This window comes from Diospyros lotus, chromosome 2 (genome assembly GCF_014633365.1).
Source record: "Diospyros lotus cultivar Yz01 chromosome 2, ASM1463336v1, whole genome shotgun sequence".
In the NCBI taxonomy this organism is placed as follows: domain Eukaryota; kingdom Viridiplantae; phylum Streptophyta; class Magnoliopsida; order Ericales; family Ebenaceae; genus Diospyros; species Diospyros lotus.
The window spans coordinates 17,268,763-17,288,676 of record NC_068339.1 but is presented as its reverse complement, the minus strand read 5'-3'; the positions used below and the strand labels follow the sequence as shown (position 1 = coordinate 17,288,676).

The 19,914-nt window shown below is 34.8% G+C and overlaps 2 protein-coding genes and 1 long non-coding RNA gene across 3 annotated transcripts; 2 read left to right on the top strand and 1 right to left on the bottom strand.

Moving 5' to 3' along the window:
* The first annotated feature begins 3,725 nt into the window (after nucleotides 1-3,725).
* Nucleotides 3,726-7,631, top strand: LOC127795152 (aquaporin NIP1-1-like). Its single transcript, XM_052326640.1, has 5 exons — nucleotides 3,726-4,103; nucleotides 4,311-4,535; nucleotides 5,297-5,494; nucleotides 6,014-6,075; nucleotides 7,258-7,631. The coding sequence occupies exons 1-5, from the start codon at nucleotides 3,966-3,968 to the stop codon at nucleotides 7,478-7,480; spliced, it is 846 nt and encodes a 281-aa protein (XP_052182600.1). The 5' UTR covers nucleotides 3,726-3,965; the 3' UTR covers nucleotides 7,481-7,631.
* A 45-nt stretch (nucleotides 7,632-7,676) lies between these two features.
* Nucleotides 7,677-15,421, bottom strand: LOC127795151 (seipin-2). Its single transcript, XM_052326639.1, has 2 exons — nucleotides 14,097-15,421; nucleotides 7,677-8,360 (listed from the first exon to the last, which is right to left on the bottom strand). Exons 1-2 carry the CDS (start codon nucleotides 15,243-15,245, stop codon nucleotides 7,875-7,877), a joined length of 1,635 nt encoding a protein of 544 aa, XP_052182599.1. The 5' UTR covers nucleotides 15,246-15,421; the 3' UTR covers nucleotides 7,677-7,874.
* A 3,427-nt stretch (nucleotides 15,422-18,848) lies between these two features.
* Nucleotides 18,849-19,557, top strand: LOC127794174 (uncharacterized). Its single transcript, XR_008021580.1, has 3 exons — nucleotides 18,849-18,918; nucleotides 18,998-19,066; nucleotides 19,355-19,557. It is a non-coding gene; the product is annotated as an uncharacterized LOC127794174 (long non-coding RNA).
* The last annotated feature ends 357 nt before the right edge of the window (nucleotides 19,558-19,914 follow it).

Sequence of the window (19,914 nt, the reverse complement as noted above, 5' to 3'; positions counted from 1 at the left end):
TATATATAAAATCAACCTCTTTTCTGAATGTGTTAAATGGTTTTGGAAAATAGTCAACGACCAGAACATATGGTGCCTTTATTTATGAATGAATTGATTTGTGGACTCCAAGTTTTAATCTTTCTTATATATTGACCCTTTCAACAACTTTCTTTCCAGAAAAAGATAAGATTAATTATTTAGATAGTATTTGTTAAAATGAGCAAAATAAGAAAGTATTAAAATAAGTTTGAAATAATTTTTTAATCAATATATGAAATGGTCAAGATAAAGTTAGAAAGTATTCTAATATTTTTATCAGATTGTTTGTTAAATTTTTTTGAATGTATTAGAGGACACAAATGTTATTTTTTTCTTATATGTAAGGACCAAGATATGCTTATCTTGAGATGGTGGAGAGATATGCATATCTTGAAAAATCAAGATAAGAGATCATTAATGATTTTTTCAAAAATGATCAGATAAGTTTAACAAACATGTTGAAAAGAATAGAAGTCCGAGATGTATCCCATATCTTGGCTATATTTTGATTAATAAATGCCCCCTTAGGGTATAATATTTTTTATAAATATTAGTTAAACAATAATGAATATACTTTATTTCTCAATAAAAAGAGTAAATGCATTTGATTTTGAAGATAATACTAATCATTGTTTTAAGTGAAAAAAAATAAATGCATTTTAATTTTAAGGGTAATACTAACTATAGTGATAAAATAACATTTTAATGTAGCATTCGTTAATCAAGATATAGAATGGAAAAGATAGGATATGAAAAGCATATCAGACAAAAATATTTTCTATTGTGTTTATTAAATTTTCTAGAAAAAAAATCCCATGACTTCTTATCTTGAATTTTCAAAATAAATTTATCCCTTTCTCCCCGTTGAATAATTTATCTTAAACTTTATAGAGAAGTTATTTTGATAGATTGTTATTTTACTCGTTTTAACAAACACTATCTAAATGAACATAAGTCCACACTTAAATTTATGCATCATGAGTTATTGCACATAGTGTATAACCCTTTTTTTTTCTTATTTTTTGCTAAGATTCACATGAAGTTCTTGTGCATGATTAAGGTTTAATTACACCATCCATCCTATATAAGAGTAAAATTAAGAGTAGAGGTCAATTTAAGAATGAAGAGAATAGGAATTCATTTTCCAACACAAAGGCATGGCCCAAAACATCATTTTCTTCAACGTTCAAAATTGGGCCCTGTGGTGCGCTTCTTTCCAAGGCTTTTGACAATTTCTTCTCTTTCGAGGAAATATGGTATCCAAGTTGCATTGATACTTAGATTTTTTTTTTTTTTTTTTTAACATGGAGACTCAAGAATCTCCTCGTGTAGTCAGTCTTCGATCTAGAGTGCCCCACCCTCATTATAAATTTACAATTTATCTAGTATTTATCTCGAGTGCTTATGATTAGCTCATGGTTAAACAGATCACCTCTATATCCGCAAAGTACTTGTATTATTGAAAGAATGTGTGGAGCAATAAGCAATCTAGAAATCAGTTGAGGGAGTTATGGCAAAGCAAACATTAAACACCATTAAACTATAAAACAAATTGGATTAATTACAAGAGAAGCAAGGCTGCCTACTTCTTCTTACTTATAAAACAATAATATATAAATAGATAATTAAGGTTAACTTAATCTTCTACTTTTAAGATTAATATTAGAATTAAAACTCTTCCTAACAAAGAATCTCAATTACATATTAATCACTCAGCTCAATATAATTAATTAAAATAATAAATTACAAATCACCAAATTAATTATATCAAGTACAAGTGAAGGTGAAGTTAAAAATAAATTAATTTAAAAAAGAAAATCATACAAAGCACATAAATTAAACCCACCCAAAGAAGAAACATCATTAATAGGTGGCACATGATACGTGAGGGGCATCCGAAAGTGTGAAATCACAGTTACTTTAGGAAGTTGGAGTTTGGGACTTCATTGAAAGAGATGGCATTTGTCAACATTGATTTATTCATATATCATCTTCCTTTTCTTCTTCTTCTTCTCTGTATTTCCGGTGGGTCGTTGGATTGGCATTCAATGCCATGATCATCTTTGTCACGTCACACTTTTCAACGCTATATATATATATATATATCTCTCATGTCCTAATTCTAAATATATGTTTAAAGACTAATTATAACACGTGAAAGCTAAACTAAATGATGACTCAAAGATTGACTTAGTTTTAATGAAGAAATTCGTGTTAAAGAAACAACCAATCCTACACCCTCAGGTGGTAACAGGAGGAGGACCTCAAGATTCAATATCCCTAACAAAATGAACATAAAAAAATCCAATATCGCGACCCATTGCCATTGACTTGTGTCTAAATCATGCCGCCTGTGGAAGATTGAATCAAGGCATATTTTACGTAAATAAATTCTTATATTTGCTCGCTTAATACATATTCACATAATTAGTAGATTGTAGAGGGTGCTTGACAAATTTAACCGATACATATTTATGTAAAGAATAGAGATCGATTTAGAAAAAAGTTAGACTGGGTTTTAGGTCATACTAGTTTCAGTCCAGACATCAATATATATATATATACACTGTAACTCTTTATCCACTTTTTCTAATTTTTTATCTTCTGTTCACTCCATACAATCCACTATCCACCTGTTCTTTTTGCACTGGTTCAAAATAACAATTATGATTATATACTAACAATAATATTGTAGCCAAATATTCATGTTATCATGAGATGTGGGTGGAGTAAAAATGCTATATGATAGTCAAATAAAAGATAAAAGGAATCTTACAACCCATGCCATCATGTTAGTATAAATCAAATCATAATTAATTAATTAATAGGCGCTTACAACTTAGAAGCACAATCTTTGCCAAAATTAATTTTCTTAAATGGGAGAGTCCAAGATCCTCTTCGTTAGCAGTAAGAAACTTTATATTCTAATCCCAAGATATAATCACCTCCTCAATCTTACTCAATATATATATATATATATGCTGCTCCCTAAATACACCAAAAACAATAGTGATTGTGATAAAGCTTGTAAGGAAGTTGCTGAAATCACGCCTTCAATCGCAAAAACATGGAATTGTAAACTGAAGGGTAACTGAGCTTAATGAAATTCTCGATCTCTTTGTCATGGAATTGTAAGGAAGTTGCTGAAATTCTCTTTTCTCAAGGAAGTTGCTGATCAAATCACGTCTTCATAATGCTAGTAATTATTATTATTATTATTATTATTAATCTTTAGGTTTATATATGCTTCTTCCCACTGCTAAATTTAAACTTGTGATATTTTAGTTTTCTTTTTACTTCACATATTTATTTTTAAAATTTTGGTAATAACCTAAAATGGAAAAGAAAAAAAAAAAAAAACATATAGTTGAGACTTGATGATGATGAGAATGCGAAATAATTATTAAATAAGTTATTTTTATTTTTATATTAATTAATCAATAACCAAGTAATGAAGAGTTGCTAGCTATATTAGGTTAATTATATATATTGTCCAAAATGGATAGAGATCAAAAAGATTATATATTTATGGAATGGAATGTGATTGGTTTAATTAGTCTTGTTCAAATTTTTTTAATAACTTGATTTGGTGTATTTTGTAATAATGGGTATAAAATCCCTGAGAAGGGTATCTTTGTAATACTCCGTTGAATTGGAGGTTCGTTCTTAAATTTATATGACAATATATTGGCTTGGGAAATATCGTTCAAATAAAATTTAGTCCCACCGGTAAATTGATTCTCGTCTTTTTAAGCTTGCCTGGTTTTGGCATTTAATTGCTTTCTGGGTATGTGTGTGTATAAATTCCAGATGTTTTGATGGCTTCTTTCTTCTCCCTCCATTGTTAGACCTTGGAAACCCGACCCCCCGCCCAAGCCTCTCCTGTCGATATATATATATATATATATATTTCTTGCTCTTCTTCTTTATGCGAAGTGAAACTCATGGGTGATCAGATCTCAGGAGTTAACGGTAACCATGAAAGGGCTTTGAACATCAAAGATGATGAAACTAATTCGTCCCAAACCAATGAATTAGACTCCGGCGCCACCTGCTCTCTCTCTGTACCTTTCGCCCAAAAGGTATCTCTCTCTCTCTCTCTCTCTCTCCGAAGTTAAAGAAAAGAGTACCCAAATTAACAATCTGTCGGTTAAGAAACCAGCGTCAGAAGCAATATAACTTTTCATGATTTTCTCTGCAGCCAAACAGATCAAGAGTCAGAAAGTTCATCATTTTCTCTGATTGGTTAATAATACGTATAATGATTTTGATGTGTGTTTCAAGTGCAGTTGATAGCGGAAGTGTTGGGCACCTACTTTGTGGTGTTTGCCGGCTGTGGGGCGGTGGTGGTGAACTTGGACAGTGACAAGGCGGTGAGTTTTCCGGGAATATCCATAGTGTGGGGGCTGGTGGTGATGGTGATGGTGTATTCCGTCGGCCACATCTCAGGCGCCCACTTTAACCCCGCCGTCACCCTTGCTTTCGCCACCTGCAAGCGCTTCCCCTGGAAGCAGGTAATTTTTTATTAGAAGTAAATCCATTTCTTAATTTCTTCCTGCTTTCTTGGAAATTGGTGAACGGCACTCAACCTACTCCCTGCATTCATGGTTTCTCTTCACCTATGTGGTTATAGAAAGGCGAGTTAGGCTGCGGTAGTAATTGATAATTCCTTTATCCAACAAGTATCCCTCATCCATGTGATGTGAAGGGTACGTACAATTCGCTTTTATTTCTCGACTCCATCGACTCAAATACACAACCATAGCTCGTTTCATATCTTCATTCCTCGACTTGGGGTAAAAACTGTACTTGTCTCTTAAGACATGTCCGCTGATCCCTTAAGAGCCGATCGAATTTGCTTCTTGTACTAGTTCCTCTCCTATACATTGTACGAGGTGGGCATGGTCCACTTCTGTAACTCCTTCGAGTCGAGTCTCCTCCGAATCCAGCATAGAAATACCCTTATGGTCTCGTCCCTCTCTCTCTTCTCTTTTTTCAATGGAGATAATTGCAGAAAAGAAAAAGGCAGAGCTAAATAGAGATCACAAAAAGCCCACCAAACTTTCACTTTGGGCAATTTCTAACTAGAAGAGACATGGCACCCTTTCTGCTTTTGGCAATATAAAACGGCCCCAGCCAATTTTACTCTTGCTAATTAACATAAATGTCGTTTGTTTTTCTCTAAACCAAAATATCCATGTATGTGTGTTGAGTGTGTATGCACGCGAGACTAAATATTGATCCATTTGGGTGTTGGTGATACATACATATATAGGTACCAACTTATATATTCGCACAAGTGCTTGGATCAACGCTAGCGAGCGGAACCCTTCGCTTGATCTTCAATGGAGAGCAAGACCACTTTGCAGGAACACTTCCGGCTGGCTCCGACGCCCAATCTTTCGTCCTAGAATTCATTATCACATTCTACCTCATGTTTGTCATCTCCGGCGTTGCAACCGATAACCGAGCTGTTAGTTTTTCTCTCCTCCTCTCTTTTCTTAATTGACAAACACGAAAAAATTAGCAACAAAGGGGCATCTTCGGTACCCCTTTAACCACTTTATAAGTTGTAGAGAATTGTCCTTGTACACAATCTTATACTCAACTTACAAAAAATATATATATATTTTTATAACTCAAATTAATCACATTTCAATTGAAAAAGGGTAATCTTTAACATTTTTTCTTTTTATATAAAAAAATGTCCTAAAATCTTCGGTCCTTATTTTGTTAAATGGGTAGTTTAGGAATGTAATAAAGTCCAATCCTTAGCTTTCTTGGCAACTAATAAAATATAAATAAAGTATTAATCAATCAGACTAGTACACGACATCTCCAAATTATTGCATTAGAAAAGGGTGCAAGATATTGACCCTTTCAAAGCCTTTCATTCTCATCCGGAATGATGCAATGATTTGGGGCCTTTTAGTACCCACGTCGTCGCTTGATGGTTTCTTTGTCTTTTCATTTGTTGTATAATCAAATGCAGATAGGAGAACTTGCTGGGCTTGCTGTTGGAGCTACCGTTTTGCTCAATGTGATGTTTGCAGGGTAATCTTCTTCATCTTCCAAATGTTGCATTGACAAAGCCTAGGATCAGGTCACCAACCATTTTCGAAATTTAGAACTTGGGTTGGTAATCAAATGCACCCAATACTGCATCCTTTGAAGCCAAAATAGTTGTTAATTTGTAAGGAAAATGTCAACCAACAAAGTTGGTAGTGCTGCAGTAAGGTTTGGAAAATTCACCTTGTAAGACTGAAATTGTGGGTTCAATTCTTAGCCCCACTAATATTTGTGTGGTCCAACTCAAATGGTTCATGAGTTTAAGTGGAGGGATCAATCAGGCTAATACTGAGATTCTAATGAAGTATAAAACTGACTAATTGCATTAGGATAACGTGTACTGTTTCTTAACTCTCTTTTGGGTTTCTTGACAAAGTGGCCACTTTAGAAGGGTAGGGGGTTCAAACATATCATCTTGTGAATTTGAAATTGTGAGTCCAATTTCTCATGCTGCAAGATCTATGAATTTAAGTGAAAATATTAACAATGTTGTCTATCAAATCTTACCGGAGTACGAAACTCGTTAGCTGGGTTGACATTGCTTCTAATGTATGAAAACACCAAAATGATACTATTTCAGTGTTTTTGAAATGTTTCTTACCCCAAAACGTGATGAAAACATCAAAAATATATTTTTGAACCATTTTTATAATTTTGAAAACATTTTGGAACCATTTTACAATATTTAAAAATGAAGCAATTTTATCTCTACTATCCTAGCAACTAGGTTAAAGACAAAAACAAATTGTGTTTATATTTACTTGAATAAATTATTTTTTATAATTTTTATATTAAAAATTATATTTACAAAAAAAATCCTTGTATTTTTTTATATAAGCTTTTTTCTGCAGTTTTACTACTTACTTTTTTAAAAAAATATAGTTCCTTCGTTTTCATTTTATTTTATATTGTATTTATTTTTTGTTTCCGATTCTTAATAAGCTAGTACCTAACAACTAGCTACCACCTAGACATAAAGCTTTTGAAGGTCAGTTTTGGAAAAGTTGATCCTATAATGGGACCAAAAACATGTGCATCATTCGCCATGATCTTATCATGCCTACTTGTTGAACTCAAATGGGACCAAAAACTTGTGCATCATTCATCATGATCCTATCCTGCCTAATTGTTTAACTTTAAATGCTGCTAAACTTAGCTTGTTGGCAGGCCTATATCAGGCGCATCAATGAATCCAGCAAGGAGTTTGGGGCCAGCGATTGTGTCAAACCATTACAAGGGAATATGGATATATATAGTGGCACCCACTTCCGGGGCCATTTCTGGAGCCTGGGTCTACAATATCATCAGGTTCACGGAGAAGCCACTGCGTGAAATCACTAAGAGTGGGTCTTTTCTCAAAAGCTTTGGCCGCAGTTTTAGTTCCAAGTAACAGACACAGTCCCCAATACTTGTATCATTTGCATTTATTTACATTGAAAGCAAGAAACTTGTAATTGAAGTCTCACAAGATACAAAGGACTGTTTCCATAAATGAATGTGTTGTGATATAACTAAGAGGTTTTGGCAGAAAGAACCCACAAACAAATCCCTGTGGAAAAAATTTCAAACCAACTGAAGAAACAAGAAGCGCCTTTTACTAGTATGTACATGCTGAGTTAAATTTCATTCTAGCATTTGAGTATACAATGATTATGACGTTTATGACATATATTGGTTGGTTGAACGTACAAAAAGGGAAAAAAAAAAAAGCCAAAAAAAAACCTATATTGCAAAAGGCTTGAAACATTAACAAATTAATACAATTGAGTTCAAACCAATACCTTTCAGCTACTTAGAGCTGGGTGATTGATTTGAGCAGCATTGCCGGGAGAACCATCTCTTGGCCTTCCTCTGGGCATAATGATAGGTCTGCAGAAGAGAAAAACAAATAGCAACTCTGCTGCAAACATAGTCATGCCAACCCAGATAAATAATGTTGTCTTCCAACGCCATATAATTCTTTTCAGAAGAGGAAGTTCTGACTCGAGAAGTAAAGATGCATCATATATTTCAGGGATGCCAGCTCCTGGTTGAAATTCTGCTCGTTGCTCAATTGTCACCCTTAGACATGCAGTAGGTATATCCCCTTCGGCAAAGCCTCTGAATTTGAAAGTCAAAGTCTGGGTTTCTGATGAATAGCCAGCAACAAGGGGAACCGCTTTAAGGAAAGTCAACAGAAGGCGGATGGGTGGGCTCTTGAATTGCAACATGCACGGACGACTTGAACTTGCAATGGCTTTGCCACTAGCGGATAGGAAGTCCACCCTGACCTTTGGGGAGAAAATTGAGTTGATATCATATTAGTTTTCAGTAAATATTAACTAAAACTGAAGAATTGTACTATAAATAAGTCACAAACTTTAAAAGAGTGTTGCTAACCCAAGAGAGATCTTTTTCTAAAGTGGGGGGATGGTGGGGAGAGGATAAACAAGAGAATGTGATACAGTATAAGAAAAAGATAAGAACAAGCAGTTCTGCATAACACAACTAGTGCAATTTCATCTAGGTGTCTTATTCTCTCTTTTCTACACATTGGGATTAAGGCTTTGATATGTTGTTTTATTCTATCTTTCCCAACCAGCATGACATGACTGGTTAGTTGGAAACCACCACCTCCAACACCCCCAAAGATCACAAACAGAAAAACAATAACAAAAGAAAAGATAAAAAAAAAGAACAAATAAACAAATCTATTTACAGCAAATGAAATGAATATCAATTACCGTACACACCCTGCAAATTAGGGGTGTGCAAAAAAACCTGTCCACCGTGGCAACCGGTCAAATTGAACTGCGCCAAATCGAACCTCGCAGTTTTGGGGGGTAAGCAGTTCTGGACGGTTTGAGGATTTCTCAAACCATCAGTTTGCGGTTTGAGGGTTGGGCAGTTCAGTTCAAAACCGAACCACCCGACTAGTATTTTAATAATTAAAAAATTAAAAATAAATTAAAATATAAAAGGGGTAGGGGGGCTTGCGGCTTCGTTTCTTTCTTGTTCTTCACTCTGTTCTGGGTTCTGGCTCTCGATCCAGCGCCGACCTTCCCCTTCACCTTCGCCGTCGGTTAATCCGTCAACTCTGTCCAAGATTTGGTCTATCCATCGCCGCCGATGAGTCGCCTTCGACTTCGACAACTTAATATTTCGTTTGTTTTTCATTTTGTGTTAATCACAGAACGGCCAAGATCTGGCCTGAACTCTGAAGCGACATTTGTTTCTTTCTTGCTCTTTGGTTCTTCCTCTCTGTTCTAACTGTCGACCTTCCTTTTCACCTTCAGCAACCCACATATTCAGCAAACCACAGAAAGCACACCACACCGCAAAATGCAGTGCGGTTTCCGCGCACCAAACCAGACCATTTGGTTTGGTTTTATAGAAAAACCGCATATGCGGTTTGGCACACTAAATTGGCCAAAAACCTGCCAAACTGAACCATGCACACCCCTACTGCAAATATTCCCCCCCCACCCCCCCAAGGTGACACCATGACAAAATTTTAATCAGAAACTGTTAGAAGATAAGGCTTGAAGGAGATAGAGAAGGTAGGAGATAATTATTCCAGCTATTCAAACACTTATAAATAAGGATAATTCACCCGAGTTATCCCAAGTTATTCTAGCTGTAAATTAGTTAAGTTCTATTGTAATCTAGTGCTGTAAATTAGGAGACGAGATATCTTAGGAGAAGAATGAGTAATAGAAGTCTTATGTACATAGGAGATTTGTATATTTATATTTTCAGAGGTAATGGAGAAAAGGCACGGTAGTTCTTATCTTCTCTACCGAATTTCTACAGAAACCATACACAGAAGTTGAATTTCCACACTACTTTCCACACCCCAAACAAGAAACCCTCTATTGTGAATTTCATTCATAATTGGAAGTTTATTTCTGATCATTTTCCAGCATTTTTCCAGGTCCCTTCTCTAAAATGATAACTTAGCATAGGGCATAAGACAGAAATTTGCATGATGTAAGATTTTGAAATGAATTCTACAAGCTGCAGCACAGCATGCAAGTTTCATTACCATATGTACATGTGGTATGGGATAAATAGACAATCACTAATTCTCTACATAAAAGTGCATGCATTGCACATTATGATCCTTAGAACACATTTCTTAATCGCTCCAGGAAATGTTACCTAAAACACTAATTTGTTTGCTAAAGATAACATGTACAAAATGAAACAACTAAACTCCAAGCATAGTCCACTCACCCTTAACTAAACAAAAGTGTTGTCACTTCTTACCATTCATATGATATAATTACCACCCGGCCAGGGGGCTGTGGTACACATGCATTCCTCGAGTTTCAATTTTGGTGGAAAAATAATTAAATGTTTTTGTAAATATTAAAACTGTTGGTAAGCATTTACTAGGATAGAAAGCAAACTTTTACTTCGGCATTGAGACATTATGATCCAACTAAACCGTTCCAGGAAATTTTGTTACATACCAAACACTAATTGGTTTACAGATAAAAATAGATAATACTTAAGGACTGAGGCAACTAGCTCCAGCATGATCCATTCACCACTTCATTTAATGTCATCACTATTTTACCAGCCTTATGATATACAGTATTCAATATGTTTAGAGGTAATTGGTAAATATGATTTAAAAATTTCTTTTTTGATAAGTAAATATTTGACAAGTTGACAACTAGGAACAATGTTATCAAACCCAGATCAGACCAGCCAATTCAACTGGGAAACAGAGAACAGGCAGGCAGGCAGGTCCTATTTATCCTAAAAAAATCCACCCAACTGGGAAAACAGGGAACCAGCCATCAGTCTGGTTCAATTTGTCCTAAAAAATCCATCCAGCCAAAAACCAACTGATTCTTTGTTGAACCAGGTGGTTCATCTAGGACCTAGTGGAACCATCCCAGCTCAACTGTTGGATTTACTAGCTAATAAAAGGAGAAAAGAAGGAAGTTACTAGAGAATGCTCTATGTATGCATGTGTGTGTGTGTGGCATAGAAGAGCTTTATGAGGAAGAGTGAAGTGCAAGAGTGGGAGAGAAAGGTTGTGTGATCACTATTATTGACAAACTCAGGAAAAACACAACAAATAGAAGTGAAGCAGAGCAGTGAGAGCATGAATTTTTAGTTCTTCACTGATTCTTGAATCTTCAGTTCTTCATGGTGAGAAAACCCTCTTGGTTCCAGCAACAAATCCAACCAAGGAAGTGGCCATCAATACAACTCCTTCACCACTTGAAATTGGAAGACCATGAGAGCCTGCTCACCACTCCACAAAGCAACTGAAAAAGTTGTGAGATTTCCCAAAAAGTTGCCAATATTGTTAATACATGTACCAGGGAGGTGGTGGGGAGGAGGAGGGTATAGAAGTAATGAAGTGCCTTTGGCTCTTCTGTTAGATCAAGATGTAGAAATCAAATGAGTATTGACAGATCGCTTCCCACAAGATTGTATAATTTAGAAATCACTTAATTCCCTATGGATATGTATGTATATTTTGATTTGACATAAGATTATATTTTGGACTGGCCTTTGCACCTTTTATTGGTGAGTGTTTTTATATGCATACAAATATAATATTTTATAAAACTGATTTAAATATAGAAGAATGTTATTAAAGATTATATAATGTATTTTTAATTTTTTTCATTTTTAGATAATAAATTTGATTATGATGTATTTATGTATTCAATAATTATGTATTTATTTACTTATTAAAATTACATCCACTTCAAACCTACTTCGACCATTAACCCTTGACCCTCTTTTTTTTTTTTTATTTGATACCCCTGTATGGGTTTTAAAACATCAACCAGTAAACATAAAACTTGTATTCTGCGATTTTCAATTTTGCTGGAAAACAATAATTGGACACATGTTTTAAAATATCAACATTATACCCAACATTTACAGGACGGAAATTTGAGAATCTTTTAGGGGATGTTTGAAAGACTTGCAAATTTGCTATTTTTAGTTTTTACTTTCAGTCTTTAGTTTTTTTGTGTTCAGTTTTTACTTTTTATAAAGAATGAAATAAAAAATATGTTGCTTGATAACTTAACCTCTTTATTTTACAAAACTTTGAAAATAAAAACTAAACATAGTGTTTGATACAAACTTTATTTATGTTACACAATGATTTACTCTGCTTGTGGAATGAGGAATCACCCTAGTACTCCTATTTTAAGATATAACTCCTTGTCACACTACAGCCAGTCTCAATACCAAATCCAAATAAAGGAAGAGGGCTGCATTAGGTAAACAACAAATAGTCAGTAAAAAAAATGTTAGAATTTTTAACATGATTTCTAGCAGCAAGTTTCCATGTTGTACAGGTTGGTTTCACAATATCAACCATGTGGTGGAATACGAACATATCAATATCTTCATTCAACACCATCCCATGAAACATTCCCACATGAAGGTGGTGTTAGAAAATTATTTCATTATTCTTTCACTACAAGGTTTCGCCAATTAGGGTATCTGACAAAATTTTGCAACACTATTCTTTTGCAAGGACTTGTATTGTCAATATGATTTTTTAGAAGTCAATTTATATTATAAATGTTGGGTCATCAACCCTACCTTGATTAGGATATGGTGCAATTCACGATGACGACCACAACGATGATTTTAACATGAATTCTAGACATAATACATGGTTTCAACTCGTGATATTGGAAAAAAATAGCTTTGACCTAAGCAATTTGGCTGGTGAGCCAGTGAGGCCTTAGCTTTTTTCTTCTTCTACTCCACTAGTGGGAAACCTTACCTAGGTTAAGCATTGAGATTTGGTATGGCCAAAAAAATAGAAAGAGGAGGAGAAGAGAAGAGGAAAAAAAGGCAAGATAAGAGAACTGGAGAGAAGAGAAATGCACTGAGAAAAAGGTGTCAAGCGGCTTCTAAAAGAGGGAGAGATGAAAGAAATGGGAGAGTAAATGTTGTTTCTTCCTTACTTTTTTTTTTTTTTTTTTTGGTTTTTTGTTTTTTTTTTTTTTTTTTTTTTTTGGGGGGGGGGGGGGGGAGGAGAGAGAGACTGTAGAGAACTGGACTTAGGAAAAAAAAATGAAAACACTCTCTTGGATGTGCTTATTTTTTCAACAATTTCTAAAAGATTCAATTTTTTAAAAAATGAAAACAGGCAAATAAACAACATTTTTATTTTCATTCTCAACTTCTAAAAGTGAAAACAGAAATTGAAAATGAAATGGATATCAAGCAGCCCCTTATCAATTCATTATGGTCAAATGACATTATTTGAAGCCTAATCCTCTTACCTCTTAAGACCTAAAGTTCCCATCACAAACAATTATGAAAACCTAAAACATTCTATGTGGATACTAAAATTCATTAAGGCAAGATGTTAATCACAGAAGTAAAGTATAATACTTTAAGGTAGAGAAGTGCTTCAAGTGCTTTATACAATTATAACTTATAAGATCCCTCTGGAGCTAAAAGAAAAATTTTATTGGATAACTGCACAGCCAGCATTGTTGTACAGTACAAAATTTTAGGCAACTAAACACTAACAAAAATAAGATAAAAGCATCACTAAAATAAAAATGTTACAGTGAATGTGTTAAAATTGTTTGATCACATGAAATGATCACATGAAATAAAAGACCAAATGAAGCCCCTGTGAAGAGAGTAAATGGATTACCCACGTTGGGTACAACCAGAACTTAAGAAACTTAATTGTCTTTTCTTGGGGTATAATAGTGAGATGAAATGCAAGATCTCTGTTATATACATGACTCTTGCCTATCTCCAAGAGTCATACTCAATGTGAGAATTTTTTTTTGGTGTTTCAATCCTAAAAGGTATTTCTGTTCGCAATGGATGCAGATATTTAATTTTTATAATAAAGCATTCCCAAAAGCATTTAAACAAAAATCTCAATTAACGCCATATAGTATGATTCAGATTCAGAAAATTGCAAACAAATAAAAATAAAGTTACATGATATTTATCAAAACTCAACATCTACATGAAACATATTTAAGCGTATGCACCCAAGGACACACCTGAAATATCCCAAGATTTCTGTTGTAATCTGACTCGGGTAGTGTCAATGAAACAGTGACTTGCAATTTGTGTTTTACAGGTATAACCCTTGGACCCCCAAGGCTTCCAACTTCATTCTTGTCTCTATAAGGCACACCATGACGCTCTCTGGGACAAGAACTCATCTGCACAAAAGCAACAGGACTATTCTTGGTGTAATCAAAAGTCAGCGTCTCCTTCATCTGAATAGGCTCCTCCACCAAATGCCTCAAAGTAAGACCACTAACTACAAAAGCTGACACCAATAAACTAACCAAAACAATACACACGTAAGTAGCCCACAAAAATCCCCAGCCAAACCGTAAAGCTAGTTTCCAGATATGATTGTATTCCTTCAACCATTCATACACAAATGGCGAAATATTGTCGCACATAACACCCCACATTCCCAATACTTTGCCCATCAAGTAATCTCTAACACGCCTTAAAGCTCCAAATGGATCGGCCACAAACATAAATGAACAGCATAGCAGCCAAATTGGAAATGTGAAAAAGCTAACCATTAAACTTATCTGAAACCCAATTGCTTTGATCACCAATCCAGCTAAAACAAAAAGGAAACTAGAGGAAGATTCATCATTTCCTCCAGAAGCCAAATCTACTGCTACCGACTGATTGATATCATCATCATTTGCAGCAGTAACCGTAGAAGTCTCTTTACTCTCTTCATCCACTTCGTCCACACAATGGCCAGGACTTTCCGAGTTTATCCGAACCCGGGAAAACTCAGGTTTCTCACTTCGCCTCTCATTCTCCTCGAAATTCCGGAAAATCCTACACTTCCTCTCCGCAGCAGTCGCAGAATCGGAACTCAGCGAAGAATTAGGATTCGAACCTGTGGAGCCACTGCCGGGGGCCTCTTTGCGAACGTGATGTGACAACGAGCGCCGGCGCCGGAGACCGGGGGGAGAGAGAATTTCCGGCGACGGCGAGGGTTGCAGCGACACATCAGCATTGGTCTCGAGTTGAGAAACTGAGGGGGAGCTGGAAATGGATCGCTCCGGTTCAGGGGTGTCGATGCAATCGTAGAAGGGGAATTCACAGAGAGCGTCGACGAACTGATGGTCGTCGTCGTCGTCGTTGGTGGCGCTTAACTTGGAGTCTTCCATATAAAAGAGAGAAGATATGCGTATGTATGTATGTACGTGGGAGAATTTGGAGGTTAGGGTTAGGTCTCTGTAACCAGTTGGGGACGGAAGATTGGGGGGGCTTGGGAGGAGATGGACAACATTGGAAATTTGGGAGAGAAGTTCGGATTCTGGACAAATTTGGATGCTGCCACGTAGATATTACTCGATTAAGCCTTGTTTGGATGGATATACGAAACCCTCCCAATAAGAAAGGATTGTCTCCAGCTTAATGGACTAGATTTGAGGAAAGAGGAGTAAATGGCAAGAGAGAGTTTAGTTAAGTTAGAATTACAATAGCTATTGCCACTTGAAAAATGTTATTGGTATATTTTTATGTATTCTTTGAACTACATAAAGATGTACCAATGATAAAAAAGTCTATCATGAGGCACATAGAGACGTGTGAGGCGCATGTAAAGTGCATAGTATTTTAGTCATAATACCCCTTTATGTAGCTTAAGATGTACAAAATGAGTACAAAATGATTGTACATCTAGCATGATTCTTACCATTTTTCGTTTGTTTGAGATAGAAGAACCTTTACACCTGAGCTGTCATTTGCTATTCTCTTTCTGCACCATGATATTCGCCCATGACTTGTAATGAGTTGATGCGTGAGAAGATGACAACCAACCTGTTCTTATTGCCATTCGTTGGATTACTATTGACTTTGCGCGATTTTTGATTTTTAATTTTCGTGTTTTGAATTTTAACAAAAGAATTAAATTATAAGTAAAAATTTTATTTCATTACACAGAATACAAAATCGAACTCACAAGTTATGACCACGACACGGTGTTAGGTGACTAAGTTACAAGCATATGTGGTTGTTTTGAGGGTTAGTCTTAACACTAAGGCATGGAAAATAATAATTGGTTGGTATGAGTGCATTTGTTTCTTTTTTTTTTTTTTTATGATACTCTATTGTTCTTTTATAATGATTTGCCTAATTACATGTAGAATTTATCAAATTTTAATTTTAAGTACAATTATAAAATGTACCAAATCCAAAATAACAAACCATTTAATGCTACTCTCGCTCTATAAAACAAAATTAACATATTAACGTATTTCATTCTCGTTCTTGTACCACAGCTCCAAAAATACCACCTTCTTGATAACTATAATCATCACCAACTCTTTTCTCTTTTTCCTAGTGAAGTTTTAATATAAATTAAAAAATATTAACACAAGTAAAATTGAGCAGAGAAGTTTGAAAAAGGTTATATAAGACAAAATTACAATTCACTATCAAAAAATATATATTTTTAAAGACAAAATTTATTTTCATCTCTTAGAGAGACAGATTTTAAATAAATTTTGAGATAAATAACTAAAATTTGTTTTTAAAATGAAAATTTTTCATATCTAAATCAGAGACAGAATCATGATTAAAAAATTATGTCTCTGAAATTTTTCAAAATTTGAGATGAAAATTTTTTCGTTTATAAATTTTGTTTGATATCAGAGACGAAATCAAAAAAGAAAATATTTCTATCTTTAAAGACTTTTTAAAATCAGAGACAAAAAAAGATTTGTCTCTAAATTTTTTTGTTAGAGATGAAATTAGATTTTTGAGGCAAAAATTAGATTTCCATCAAGTTTTTCCATCTTTGGTGGTTATTTCAGCCAGAAATAAAAATTAAATTTTCTTAGAGATAGAAAATATTTAAACAAAGACAAAAATTAGATTTGAAAAAAATTTCAACTCTAAATCTCCTTATATATTTTGTTATGTTCTCCTACTTCTCCTCTTTTTCTCCACCTTCCTTCCGCATATTGATCTCCCTCTCGCTATGTTTCCTTCTCCTTTTCTTCCCTACTCAATAGAGCAGCCGACTGTTGGCTCATCTTCTTTTTCTCTCTCCTCCAATCACTTGTTATTGTCCAAGCTGTTGGCAACCAGAGTTTTTTTTTATTTAAAGTATTAGCTTAATATTTTTTTTGTTTAGATCTAGTAAGATCCAACCATTAGATTATTTTGATTTTTGGGTATGTTGGTCACCAGACGACTCCAATGAAAGATTTTGATTGTTGGAATCTTCCATAGACAGTGGCCGACGACACCCTTCCAGAAACGAGTAGCATCTTTTGAAAATTTTAATTATCAAATATATTAAGATACGATCGTCAAACTATTTTGATTTTTGGATATGTTGGTCACCAAACCAAGAATTGATCATCGGAATCTGGTATGGACGATGGCCAACAATGCCCTTCTACATACACATTCTTTTTCAAAAAAATTAATTTTCAAATCTATTGACAATTAAATCATTTTGGTTTTTGAGTATGTTAGTCATCAAGGCAATTCCAATTATCGAGTCTAATCATCAGAATTTGCTATGAATAGTGTGTAACACCCGGTGTAACCGGTGTTAAAAGAACAGGAAATGAAGTAAATAAACTTCCAAAAATGCCCTTGAGGAAGTGATGATCCTTGAGATTGAGAATGCCCATGAGAGGGGTATTTTGGTAATTTGGATAGAGAAATCCAATAAAGGGTATTTTGATAAATTAAAAATAATTCCTATGTGGAATTAGGTGTGTAAGTGAATAAAAATCCCAATTTGGTATTTATGTGAGATATATGGGATTAATAAATTCACAAAGAGTATTTGGGAAATTTGGAATTTAATTCCATAAAGCAAATTTAATTTTGAAAATAGGAAAAATGGTGGATATTAAATTATTTGAGGAGAATAATTATATTTTCCCTAAGTTGTGAATTAATGTGGTAATGCCACTTGGAGATATGAGATTAAACTTGGAAGCCAAGGTTTGTGTCTTGTTGTGACACTTGACATCTTGTGGTTCAAGTGTAATTGAGTGAATTAATTAAATGCAAAAGAAAGGATAATTGGTCTTTCAAGCATTTAATGAGAAACATTATGGTGTTGGATTAAAGAAAATCCAAATGAAATGGGAAAATAGTCACCATTAATGTTTGAAATTATGGTGAATTAAATAAATGGAATGGAAAATGGGAAAATGGTCACCCATTAATGTTTAGAAAATATGGTGATTTATATAAATGAAAAATGAGGGAATTATGTCTCTCAAGTGTGATGGATGTGAAATTAGTCCCATTAATTTAAATGGGAAAGAAATGAAAATTAGTCACTTATTTATGAGTGAAAATGGGAGGATTTATTTAAATGAGAAATAAATAGAAATCTCCAAGTGATCCAAGGGTTAGGATCAAGTCTTGAAAAGGGTGAAATATATTCAATGGCTTGGATTAAGTCTTGAAAATGGCATATAATTGTCTCATTAAAGTAAATGAGAAAGAAAAAGAAATGTCCAAGTGATCCAATGGTTATGCTTAAATCTTGAAAAGGTAAAATAATCCAATGGATGAGATTAATCAAGATGAAGAGCATGGATTGTGTTTTCTCCAAGAGAGGAAACTTGTTTATTTGAAATGAGTGGTGGAGATTTAATTCTCCTTAAGCACATGGATTGTGCTTTGAATAGATGGTGGAGATCCATTCTTGAAAATGGGAAAGGATAGTATAAAAAGGCAAGTGTGGGAGACTTGTCTCCCTTTTGGCCATTTGTAGAAATGAAGAAGGAAGGAAAGAAAGAAAGAGAAAGAAGTCTTCCATGGAGGGAAGAGTGAAGAAAGAAAAAAGATAATGAAGAAATCAAGGTAAGTATGCTTTCTTCTCTTCATTTTTTTGGTATGCTTGTATGCAAAAATTTAGTGGCTTGTTGAAATACCATTTTAGATGGGAGCAAATGAAGAGGGAAGCTCTCTTGAGAAGAAGAATTAAAGCTTCAAAGAGAAGATTGTTAAGGTAAGGGATGATCCCAAGTGGTGGAGGCCTTGCATTGCATTGTAAGTAGGTTGCATAAATCTTTATGTATCTCTTTGCATGTTTTATTTGTGCATGAGACCTATGGCCATGGGGGTGGGAAAGAAGTGGTGGGTTAATGCCTCAAACCATGTTGGGTTGTGAGGATGGAATAACCTAACCATGCTTGCATGCATTTGCTATTACATAAACTTGTTATGCTTGTATTTACTTTGCATATGCACCCTTACTGAGCTTTTGAGCTCATGAGGTTTTATCCTCCCCTTGTAGGTTGTTCTTATGCCAAAAGAAGAAAAGGGAATGTGTTGCAAGCTTGTGGTTGAAGCTCATGGTGTATCATTTATTTTGTTGTAAAGTTAAGGCTTAAAGAAACCTAGGCATGTGATTATTTATTTGTGACCTTATGGCTTAGGGAAGCCTATTTGTTGTATTTAATCATGTGTGGTGTTTATTTATGGATGTTGTTATGTGAGCAACAATAGGTTGTGTAAGGCTCATGTGTGAAATGGAAGGAGACTTTGAGGTATGTTGTGTAATATTCAAGAGGTGGTTTAAGCCTTAATTTTTGGAGAAAAGAGGCTAAAAATTATGAAAAGTGAAGTGTTTTATTTATGTTATTTTTTTGGAAAAATATGGGTTTAAATGCCTAAGAGAAAAAAAAAAAAAAAAAGGGAGAAAAAAAGAAAGGAAGTGTGGAAGGCAGCTGGAGCAACAGAGGGCTGCCAGCTAGCTGCAGGCCGCAGGGCGGCCGCACGCGCGCACGCGCGGGCAGGTGCGCTGCCGCGCGCGGCATACGAAGCCAGCCCGCGCGGCCAGCTGCCAGTGGGGCC

Excerpts from the sequence above, each read along its gene's own strand:
- LOC127795152 (XM_052326640.1), top strand. The coding sequence starts at position 3,966 with ATGGGTGATCAGATCTCAGGAGTTAACGGTAACCATGAAAGGGCTTTG. Across the intron at positions 5,495-6,013 it reads TTGCAACCGATAACCGAGCT|ATAGGAGAACTTGCTGGGCT; the intron begins GTTAGTTTTTCT and ends AATCAAATGCAG. Across the intron at positions 6,076-7,257 it reads CTCAATGTGATGTTTGCAGG|GCCTATATCAGGCGCATCAA; the intron begins GTAATCTTCTTC and ends GCTTGTTGGCAG.
- LOC127795151 (XM_052326639.1), bottom strand. The coding sequence starts at position 15,245 with ATGGAAGACTCCAAGTTAAGCGCCACCAACGACGACGACGACGACCAT. Across the intron at positions 8,361-14,096 it reads GAAATCTTGGGATATTTCAG|GTCAGGGTGGACTTCCTATC; the intron begins GTGTGTCCTTGG and ends TTCTCCCCAAAG.